Source organism: Ursus arctos, unplaced genomic scaffold, assembly GCF_023065955.2.
Source record: "Ursus arctos isolate Adak ecotype North America unplaced genomic scaffold, UrsArc2.0 scaffold_37, whole genome shotgun sequence".
NCBI lineage: Eukaryota > Metazoa > Chordata > Mammalia > Carnivora > Ursidae > Ursus > Ursus arctos.
In genome coordinates, this window is record NW_026623053.1 from 6,032,000 (window position 1) to 6,043,666 (window position 11,667).

Here is an 11,667-nt window from a genome sequence, read left to right on the forward strand (position 1 = left end):
CAAAGCAGCGTAATTTGTTTCCTCACTGACATCATAATGCATATGAATAGATTAATTTCAAGTATCAAGGAAAGGAAAATCTTATTTGTGACCTTAAAAGACAAGTATGAGAATTTATGTTGAAATGGCAACTTTTCAGGGTGCCTGGGTGGCTCAGTCCGTTAAGCATCTGCCTTCAGCTCAGGTCATGATCCCAGGTTCCTGGAATGGAGCCCCCCCCCCTTGCTCAGCAGGGAGCCTGCTTCTCCCTCTGCCTGCCGCTCCCCCTGCTTGTTGTCTCTCTCTGACAAACAAACAAATAAAGAAAGAAAGAAAAAAGAAAGAAAGAAAAAGAAAAGAAAGATCGAAATGGCAACTTTTCATAATACAAATCCTGACAAACAGTACAAAAATTATTGATGAATAGAATGAATAGGTTATCAAGCCACTCTGAGCTTCCAAGGTGGGCTTGAAGCAGCAAACCAATGTTAAGAGTCATGGAGACTGGATAGAACCCCTACCTATTCTTCCTGAGTCTAGTAAAAGATGTAGAAACCAGTATCTTCCCACCCTGGCTGAGAAATGGGGGTTATTCCTTCCTTAATTCCAGAAGACGGTTCCAAGTCAGGAGATCTGATTGCTAGCCCGAGGTCAGCTCGCCCTTGCGAGACTAATTCAAGACCATTATTAACCTCTGCAGTGCTTATTTCCTAAGGCAGGTGTTGGAAGCAATTAATACCGACCCAGTTCACTTTATCAGCCTGTGAGAAGCAGGAGTGAGGTGGCATATTTTGAAGTATTGAGAAAAGACGAGGCAGGGCGTAATGAAACACAAGCTGGATTTGGACCAAGTTCTGCTGCGGACCTGGGTGACAGGGGGTAAAGTCACATAAATCTTAACTGGCTTCCTCCTTTGTAAAACGTGCTCTCACCTCCCCAAACGGGTAGGGGTGAGGAGCGTTGGAGTGGCACATGGGGGTCTTTGCACAGCGTCCCCTCCGCTCATGACGGTGTCCGTTTCTAGACCCTGGTTCTGGGCTTCTCTGGCCGAACTCTCTTATTTACACATGAAAAAAGCTCTCGAGGACTGAGTGACTTCTCCAGGGTCACACAGGACTACTGTCACAAAGTCTATCCAAGGGCTGTGCGGTCTGCAAGGAATCTCGCGCGGCCTGCATTGGAGCAGCAGCCCGCTATGGCGGAGCCGCAACACAGCCACACCAGAGAGCAGCCGAGGACTGCCACCTAGCGGTCAGTTGTGGTCACGCAGGGGCAGAGCAGTTAAAAACATTGGGTACTGCGGCATCCGGGAAGCCAATACGTTCTCAGTTTGCTCTGCAAACTTCTTTTTGCCATTGGGCCTTTCTAACTGTCGATCAATCACTTGGCTAGTTTTTTATTGGTTTAGCTCCAAACATTCTACACTATCCACTAATCACGCGCCCCTTTCCACGAGCATTTTCACGTCATTAGATCGCCCCCCAAATCTGACGAGATTAGGCAGTTCTTCCATTCTATTGGCTGGATGTGGCTCCTCCTCCCGCACATCCTGTTCGGGGCGGAAGTGAGGGATCACTATTCCTATTGGCTTAGATTTACAAGCGGCTGTTGTCTATCAAGTTTATCGCACAATGTTAGCTCAGAAAGTACCGCCCCGGAAGGGGCGGGCTTTGTGAAGATGGCGGCGCCGGGGAGTCCCGTGAGTTTGCTTTCTCGGGTTGCTATTGTGGGATTTTCCTATACCCTCTGTAGCTCTGGGCAAATTATTGGCGCGAGGGAAGGGGGTGATGAAAGGAAGCAACCTCCCTGGCACAGCGGGGTGAGAGCAGCAGTAGGGTGACGGGGCTGAAGCTACCGCTCCTCCTGGAAACCTGGAGGACTGGCCGGCTGTGAAGCGAGGCTGCATGTGTACTGGAGTAGGAAAGTCGGAAGTCTGAGGTGTCTGAAGGAGAGAGGACGGTTTTCCATCCCCCATGTCTTCTCATAATCCTGAGGACAAAAGGGATTTTCTTTATTCTCTCTTTCCCTCTCACAGGAGGTGGTGGAGTCAGACCTGCCAAGTGCCGTCACACTTTTGAAAAACCTTCAGGAGCAGGTGAGTCACGTCACCCCTTTGGGACGGGTTAGTGACGGATTGGCTTTGATTTTGTGTGCTTCACCTCCAAACTTTGGTCGTTTGAAGGCAGGTGTTGAATGGTACCAAATACTATGAGAGCCAAGTGACTTAACGAAAACCTTTTCAGGTTAGAATTCAAAGTAATTGATATCTGTATCCAAAGCAATACAGAAGACTCCAAAAAGAAGTCTTCTGAATGAATTTCCTTTATTGTTACAGCTAAGGAAACCAATGCTGGGAAAAGTGGTGTGATTTGCTCTTTGGGTACCCAGGTGTACTGGTTGAAAGTTCAACCAGTACAGATAAAGGTACAGCACCCACCACCACCACCACTGGCCCAGTTCCCTTCCCTTCACCCATGGTTTGGTTAGATGGTTTCTGTAGCTTTAGAAGAGGTGGAAAGTTTTTTGTACTTTTTGACGAAGTATCAAAAACCATCTCTCCTATACTTTCCCAGAACTGAAAAGAAGGTAATACTGCATCTTAGGCAATGTTTCTGATGATTCTTAGGTGTCATTGTTTGGTTTTTGCCCTTCATAGGTCACAGAGATGACTAGGTATATTTATTATTCACAGCTGTTTTATTTGGACTAATTTCAGGTGATGGCTGTAACTGCACAAATACAAGCTCTAACCAAAAAAGTTCAAGCTAAAGCCTATCCTACAGAGAAGGTAAGACATATTTGAAGAGTTAGCATCCCCTGACTTGTTCTCCACAGTTCTTTTATCATAGGTTTGTTGAGTGTTTTCTGTGTCCTTAAGTTTAGAGCTTCAAAGATGGATAAGATCCAGTTTCTGTGCTGAAGTCTAGTGGAGAAGACAGATGAAAGCAATAGGTATGAGCAGTAGCAGTCACTTCACAGAGTCATCGTGAGTGCTGTGCAAGCCCAGGAGAGAGACTGAATAATTGCCAGAGAGCAGAGGAAGTCAGGGAAGGCTTCCCAGAGGAGAAGGATTGTGAGGAATAAATAAGAGTCCAGGGAACAGAAAGAAACAGCATGTACAAAGCCACAGAGACCTGAAAGCATGGTAATATACTGGGAAAGGAGGTCATTTAGTGTGGTTGGATATACAGTGTGTTGGGGGGTGGGATGGGGAGTAGGAAATAAGACTAGAAAAGTAGTCACTCTGTGAAGAGCCTTGTAGGCCAACTGAGGAGTTACTACTGTATTTCTAATCTAAGATGCTGTTAATTGGGCACATACCACTTACTTCGTATACTAAAAAATGCTGCTTGTTAATCTATGATATGAGGTTAAGATGCCATTGATTAAAAGATACATCTTGTCTTCAGAGATGTTAAAATATGAAAACAATGTGCATGTTAAAATTGAAATATGGTAGGGCGCCTAGGTGGCTCAGTCGGTTAAGTGTCTGTCTTTGGCTCAGGTCATGATCCTGGGGACCTGGGATCAAGTTCCGCATCAGGCTCCCTGCTCAGCAGGGAGTCTGCTTCTCTCTTTTCCTCTGCTGCGCGCACGCACTCTCTCTCAAATGAATAAATAAATAAAATCTTTTTTTTTTTTTAAATTGAAATATGATAGTTTTCAAATTAAGGTCTTGCAGAACCTTCTTAGGGATCAGTAGATATGAAGCAGTATGAAAGGAGAGCTCTGGGTCCTTCATACCTGCTTGAACTGGAAAACTATGGTATTACCTGTTTCATATATTGAGCTTTTGTCCTAAGACATTAAGCAAAATACTCCATAGGTCAATAAAAGCATGAAAATCATTATGGTAGCTTAGTAAGAGACTTTGAAGGGTTTTTTTTCCTTAAGTAGGCTCCACACCCAGTGGGCTTGGAGCCCAAAGTGGGGCTTGGACTCACGACCCTGAGATCAAGATCTAGGCTGACATCAGTTGAAGCTCTTATTCTTTTTTTTTTTTTTTTTTTTAAGATTGTTTACTTATTTGAGAGAGAGAGAACACAAGTGGAGGGAAGAGGCAGAGGGAGAGGGAGAAGCAGACTCCCCACTGAGCAGGGAGCCTGACGCAGGGCTTGATCCCAGGACCCTGAGATCATGACTTAAGCCAAAGGCAGATGCTTAAAGAACTGAGCCATCCAGGTGCCCCTAAAGGTTTTATTCTTAAGTAATCTCTACACCCAGTGTGGGGCTTGAAATCACAGCCCTGAGATCAAGAGTTGCATGCTCGACTGACTGAGCCAGCCAGACACCTCTATAGCTAATAGAATTTTAATACATTCTCCTTTTGCCTTTCTTTCTCATCATGCAGCTTTGTTCTTAACCCATTTTTATATTTTTCTGCTTTTTTTTATCTTTGTGTTTTCTTTTTGTTGTTTTTCTTATGTGCTTATAACTCAGTTTGAACTTGACAATGTCCAAACTTGTCGGAAGAACCTACTTCTCAAATTCTTGGCTGGTTCTGGGCTGCCAGCATGTTCATTAGATCACTATAGGGGCACCTGTCTGGCTCAGTCAGAAGAGCATGTGACACATAACCCCAAAAAATGAAAAAAACAAAACAAAAACCACACCAAAAAACTTATATTAGATCACTGTATGTTTGTTTATTCATTGAACAGATATTTAGTAACTTATCTCTCAGAACCAAAACCTTACTAGGCGCTTTACAGATTAGAGTGCTTTCATATTACTTATTTAAGCCTCATAATTACTTTTTGGGGCAGAAAGGAAATACTGTATATGTTACAAATGAGGAGACCGGGGTCATAAGTGACTTACCCATTATTTGACTACCAAATGCCTGATTCAAAACTTAAACTCAATTTGTTTGTCTTTAAAATCTTTGCTCCTTCTCCTGTTATCACTCTAGTGCTGGTTTCAAGAGCTTTGCATGTTGGTTTAAAGATACCTAGGGCTTAGGTGTTAGAGTCAGACTGAGTTTGAATCCTAGCTGTACTAATACTCTGTAATCATAAGCAGAATATTTAGCCTCTCTGAAATAGGTCTTCCCAGGGCTGTGGACTTCTACGGCTCCATTTCATGTCATCACAAAAAAAAATTTTTTTAACAACCATAACTTAAGTCGGCTCATGTTACTTATATGTAAAAGAATAAACTTCTATAACGTTTGATTGATTTTCTGACTGTAGATATAACGGTTTTTTTTTTCTTAAAGATTTTATTTATTTATTTGACAGAGAGAGAGAGAGGCAGCGAGAGAGGGAACACAAGCAGGGGGAGTGGGAGAGGGAGAAGCAGGCTTCCCGCTGAGCAGGGAGCCTGATGCGGGGCTGGATCCCAGAACGCTGGGATCATGACCTGAGCCGAAGGCAGACGCTTAACAACTGAGCCATCCAGGCGCCCCTGTAACGTGTGTTTTAATTTTAGAAAGTTTGGACGATGTGTAAAACCACAAAGAAGAAAATTTAAAAACGATATAATCTGAGGTAACTACTGGAATACATGTTTAGAAATTTCTTTATTGTTAAAGTAGTAGATGCTTGATGGGAAAACACTTTCACAGTGTGCACACTCCATTTCTTCCTTTTCCTCACCTGGATCCCCGGGGGTAGCAGTTGTTAATAGCGTGTTATCTTCCAGAGATTTCTCTCTCTATATAAAATGTTTGGAAGTGCCTGGGTGGCTCAGTTGGTTAAGCATCTGACTTCTGCTCAGGTCATGATCTCAGGGTCCTGGGATCGAGCCCCGTGTCTGGCTCCAGGCTCCCTCTTCCTTTCCCCTTCCCCGTGCTCACGTTCTCCCTCTCTCTCTCTCTCTAATAAATAAGTGAAGTCTTCTAAATAATTAAATAAAATGAAACGTGTGCATCATACCCCCGCCTTCGTTGGAACCACATTGTAGTGCAGAAAGTGTGCTGACATGGAATTAAGTCCATGTCAGTAGATGTAGATTATTGTTTTTTAACTGTATTGCCTAATTCCATTGTATGGGGATAAAGTCAGTAATTGTTTTGATTAAATTAAAATTAAGCACTGTATGGAGACATTTTGATCATCAAAATTTGGAGAGGCCTTGCAGGTGGAGGCCAAGGATGCTGTTCAACATCCTGCAGGGCCCAGACAGCCTTCACAACAAAGAATTATCCATTCCCAAATGTCAGCGGCTCTGAGGTTGAGAAACCCTGCTGTAGCTATTTTGGGGGATACTTTATTGATTTTCCTGTTCTTACTGTCTTCCAGTAATTCTGAGAGGTTTGCCTCTCTCGTGTTAGCATAATTGTCTCTTTGGCCATTTTAGGTACAGTCACCTCCTTGAGACTATTCCGGATACCGTATAGGAACTGATTGGGAAAAATTCGAACTCAGAAAAAATTACCCTGTTTATCCTAGGCCTTCCTCCTGATTCTTTGGCTAAAACTGACTGCATCTCTTACTCTGTTGTTCACCTCAGGGTCTTAGCCTCTTGGAGGTAAAGGACCAGCTACTGCTCATGTACCTTATGGATTTGACCCATCTCATCCTGGACAAAGCCTCAGGAGGGTCTCTTCAGGGACATGCTGCAGTTTTGAGACTGGTGGAGATTCGCACGGTATGAAACACTGGCATCTTAGCGTTCTAGGTTTCCACAGCCTGAACTCTAGGACTGTCACACAATAGCTCTCATTTAAATGGGTGTTTTGATGATTAAGTGAGGAAACCAAATGAAAAAACTGTTTTCTTCTTCATTTGCTCAAATTTATGTGTATTTTAGGTTCTTTATCTGGCGACTTAATATAGAGACTCTGATGTATTTTTAATTTTGGGAAGGGAATGTAATCCTATGTAACCACATTATAGGTTTTGGAGAAGCTTCGTCCCTTGGACCAAAAACTGAAGTATCAAGTTGACAAACTAGTCAAGACTGCAGTGACAGGCAGCCTCAGTAAGTGGCAGAAACTGTAAGGTTATGTGGGGACCGTCATAAATTTCCAAATCTTGCAAAATCTCTTGGGCTTTTTATTTCAGGTGAGAACGACCCACTCCGTTTTAAGCCTCGTCCCAGCAATCTGATGAGCAAGGTAGGGAGTTGCGTTATCCTGGTTCCCCTGAGGACTCTCAGCCTGAATGAGCCTCGTAGTGACCCCGGATCTCCTGGGATTCTCTCATTACTGTTGACTCCCATCTTGTGCCTTAGAATATAGAGTATGAGATTTTCCTTTCTGGCTCTTGTTTATATTCCCACCTCCCCAGGGTACTCCAGCTTTGGTTTTTCTTATTGTCTAACACTTCCTAAGTTTATGGACATTATGTTCTTTAATAGTTGAGCTCTGAGGATGAGGAGGAAGATGAAGGAGAAGAAGGCCAATCTGAAGCTTCAGGGAAGAAATCTGCAAAAGGAACGGTTAAGAAATACGTTCCACCACGCTTGGTTCCAGTACATTATGGTATGAACTGTGGCTGCTGCCTCCTCAGCATAAATTGCGTCTCTCTTATCCTTCTCTCTGTTCTGGGATAACCCTTACTGATATGTATCACATAGATGAGACAGAAGCGGAGCGGGAGAAGAAGCGGCTAGAACGGGCCAAAAAACGGGCATTGAGCAGCTCTGTCATTCGTGAACTGAAGGAGCAGTACTCAGATGCCCCAGAGGAAATCCGTGACGCTCGGCATCCGCATGTTACTCGCCAGAGTCAAGAGGATCAACACAGGTCTGAGTGCTTGCCGTTGGAAATTGTTTTCTGCGCCATAGAAGCCTGTCCTTATGCTTTGGATGAATGTGATTAAGTCTGGTACCAAGAGAACTCACATTATCGAGAAAGTGGAGTGGAAGACAGGCTAGTGGTTTCTAAGAATGAGGGGTGTTAAGTACAGAATAGGAACTAGAGGAAGAATGTTTTCTTTTTCCCAGCTGTTGAGGCTGAACAAATGCTAGAGGAAAAGGAATATGTGCAGTTCCACCCTGTGGGGCTTTAGAAATTCTGTATTTCGCTGTCACAGTTCTCTTTTCTGTGTAGAAGGCAATGAAGTCAGATTTTTATAATGGCACTGAGAGCGCTAGATAAGTTCGGGAAAGAAAAGCAGAAAAGCAATTGTGATACAAATACTGACTCACCAGTTTTGCCTTGGCGGCAGTCTCTGTTGATAGATTTGAGTGAGGGGGCCCGTGTAGGGAATCCTGTTTGTGAAGGTGAAGTCGAAGAGGTTTCTAGTATAATAGTTTATAAGTATTCTTGTGGATGGACCGTGAGTTCATTTCTAGGGAGGAGGGAGGTTCTAGCATAAAGAACACTTCGTTGAGGAAGCTCAATATTAGACATCTGGTTTGTTCTTAAATACTCTGTTGATTTGCTATGAAATTTCTTGAGAGCTATATGAACAGGGGTGAGTAAATACCTGGGCCCGGGTTCTTGGCTGCAGCTTTCTGTGTGTGTGGACTAAGCATGTTGTAAACTGTGTTCGTGTGGCAGGATTAACTATGAGGAGAGCATGATGGTGCGCTTAAGTGTCAGTAAACGCGAGAAAGGACGGCGAAAACGGGCGAATGTCATGAGCTCACAACTCCATTCCCTCACACACTTCAGCGACATCAGTGCTTTGACAGGAGGAACCCCTCATCTTGATGAGGTAAGGTTGTGGGTACAGTGGTGGGAGACAGCCTCCTGGATTCCAGCCAGATGGATGTGGGGCTCATTACCATGCGGAATGCAGGAAGGGGTGCTAACCCTCGGAAATACACCGCCATTCCTTCACTTCTCCATCCGTCTTCAGGATCAGAATCCTGTTAAGAAGCGGAAGAAGATACCGAAGAAAGGTCGGAAGAAAAAAGGTCAGTGAATGGCTAGGACTTGGATGGTGAAGTGCAGGGGGGGGCAATACAAGTTGGGACATCAGCTCTCTGGATTTACCATCCTAGGTGTCAGCACTGCCCCTAGTATCTCTGCCTGACTGGGCATTGATCTCTTTAGAGGTGGGCTTCGTTGTTCTTTGTCAAGCTGAAAATCAGCATCATTCACAAAAAAGATTTCTGGATTCTGTCTCTAAGATCCCACAGTTTGTGTGCGGTCTTCCTTAAGTAGAACTGTGGAAGTGCCACTTGAAGGAAGCGTTATCATGATTCAGTTTCGTTCCTACTTCTAGTCTTTTGTCCTGGGAGGATGCAGAGTACTGCCCAGGGGACCCCCCCTTCTTGAGCCCTTCCCTCTAGGTGTTCTTTTTTTCCTATCCCCTCAGCTTTTCCAACTGTCCTGTGCCTCATTCTTGGTTTCCCTTCCTTTCAGGTTTTCGGAGGCGGCGGTGATTATGGGTGTCCATATTTATATGTATATTTGTTGTCATCCTGGGATACTTCTAATTTCACTGTATGTAGGTGTTTTTTTTTTCCCCCTTGAAATTCATTGTTTGCTCTGGATATATGGAAAGACCTTTATTAATAAAACTGATTTTACTATGAATTGAAGCCCCTTTTGCACATGTATGGTATGACTGGAATCACTGGGTGTGGGGTATTTTTGGTGAGAGGGTGATAAAAGGGAAAAAGCATAGATGAAATTTTGGAGGGGGAGTGAGAGAAGTTTGGCTTTATACGGTTTCCTTTGAATGGTATATTTTCGTCAGAAACTGTAAATTGGTTATTTAGCAAAAGAATATTGGGAGGTTTGAGTACTGTAATCAACTCTTCCAACCCACATTGCCCCAGTTTTGTGTATGATTTGTTATAATTGAATTCAAATCATAAATATGTGGGTCTTGTTTTGTTAATGTATCTTGCTGGCCACCAGGTGGCATCAGTGGTTCAGGAAACCTCCTTTGGTGCTTGACTGTAGGAAAAGCTATGTAGAACCTTTCCTTGTCCACAAGTTACTCTTGTCTCCGCTTCAGAATGTTTTTCTTTTCTTTCTAAAATAGTATAAACATAGGGCCGATCTTTGGTCAGTTACAGAGTTAATTTGGAGAGAATAGCAGAGTGAACGAGAAGACTAGAAAAGAGTCAGTATAGTCTTGTGTTTTGTAGCCTCTTTGACCCTCCCTCAACTAAGCCCCCAGTTTACCAGTCAGTAAAGGCCAATCCTTTTACAAAGAGCTTGCAAAGGAGTGCCAAAAATAGGCAGACAGAATATTCCTAGCTTGAAGACCAAAAGAGTGAGAATCCCACAGAAATATCAGCCTAAGTCAAGGGACTGGTAGGAGTTACATATCTGAGATCTTGTATTCTGTCCACAGAACGATCTCTGTTGGTGGGAGATCCTTCAGGCCTTGGATAATACAGAAAGTGGGAAGAGGAACAGGAAGGGACAGAAGTTGAAGAATCTGTCGAATGAGTTCATTGGAGTTTTTATAAGGGCTTGGGATTTCCTGAAAACCTAATTTTGTGTCTGCATTCCTGGGCAGTGTCATGGAGAAGGGGTATAATTAGGTTATGATATCACTAAATCTTTGTTGATTCTGAGTCCCATGAATTTGGATTTACACTGCTCTTCCCAACTGGGTGGCGTCTGTTTTTAGTCAACTGTAGCCTGGTAGAAAGTAGGAGACAAGCTAGTACTGTCTTCTGTCCACTCTTGGACCGATCACTTAACATCCCTGGCCTTTAATTTTCCTCAGCTGAAAAATGAATGTGTTAGACTGAATCTCCAAGATTCTCTCCAGGATGGGCTTATTTCTGGGGCCTTGATCTTTTAGTCTTTGGCAGATCTGAGGGAGCCTGACCTGCCCAGGACCCTCATACTTCTGTTTGCTCTAATGAATCTAAGCAAAGAGCCACAAGAACAGATTTAGAGATTCTTTTCCCTATCTGGCTGAGCTAACTGGACAGGAGGTTCAGTTCAAAAACGCTTTAGTTAGGACCACCATATTCCCACATTCGCTTCTTAGGACTAACTGTTGCATTTGTTTCTAATTTATTAAGATTTTTGGGTTTTGGGAACTGCCAAGGGAAAGGGAGTACTTTTTCTTTTTTAAGATCTTACTTTGTGTTACATACTGAGCTTTATACATAATCCTTACAAATTATATACTGCCTATATTTCACCAATGAGGAAACTGAGACATTTAGGCAGTTTGCCCAAGATTACATGGCTAATAAATTAGACAGCCAGTGCTTGAAGAACAGAGTGTGGAGGCCCTCAGGTGTCATGGGGATCATGAAAGTCTTCAGGTTTTTTCCTTTTTAAAAATAGTGGTAGGTAGTTTATAGCCTTTAGCTCCCCCTTCCCTACTGCCCCATTTCTGTTCAAGGTCTTGCTTTCAAAGAAACCACAAGTTCCAGATTCTGTTCTGCCCTCTTGGTGGTATACCAGTGAACTGAACAAACAAAAGCCCCTACCATTGTGGATCTTATATTCAAGCCAGTCCTTAATCCCAGGATATCTTGTTATCCCTGGTTTTCTAGATGATAGGCACTATTTGAAAGAGGTTTCCAACAAAATGTTAAATAATTTCTGAGATATTTGCCCCAGAGTCATCAAATACCATTTAGAGAGTACTGTTGACAAAGGTTTACTGGGATTTGCAATATGTAAAACAGGCAAAAGTGAGGTTATTTTAGTGAAAGTGGGGATGAAGCATCCTGGAGCCCTATGTTCTCATAGCCTGCTTTCCCCAAGATTTGTGAGTAGCTCCATGCAGCCTTTGTAACTGCATAGAATGTAGTTTGAAAACCACTGTTCCCGTAGTAGAGCAAGGGAACTAAGAATTAGAATCTCAGGGT

At 43.3% G+C, this 11,667-nt stretch overlaps 1 protein-coding gene across 2 annotated transcripts; it reads left to right on the forward strand.

The window, feature by feature from the left end:
• Nucleotides 1-1,625: 1,625 nt before the first annotated feature.
• Nucleotides 1,626-9,412, forward strand: NGDN (neuroguidin). Of its 2 annotated transcripts, XM_026486393.4 has the most exons (11): nt 1,626-1,678; nt 2,015-2,074; nt 2,696-2,767; nt 6,433-6,570; nt 6,819-6,903; nt 6,987-7,039; nt 7,282-7,405; nt 7,501-7,669; nt 8,429-8,585; nt 8,730-8,787; nt 9,239-9,412. In XM_026486393.4, the coding sequence occupies exons 1-11, from the start codon at nt 1,658-1,660 to the stop codon at nt 9,256-9,258; spliced, it is 957 nt and encodes a 318-aa protein (XP_026342178.1). In that variant the 5' UTR covers nt 1,626-1,657; the 3' UTR covers nt 9,259-9,412. The 2 variants fall into 2 exon arrangements, with proteins under 2 accessions (XP_026342178.1, XP_057162398.1); XM_057306415.1 differs by having other exon boundaries at nt 8,429-9,412.
• Nucleotides 9,413-11,667: the final 2,255 nt, after the last annotated feature.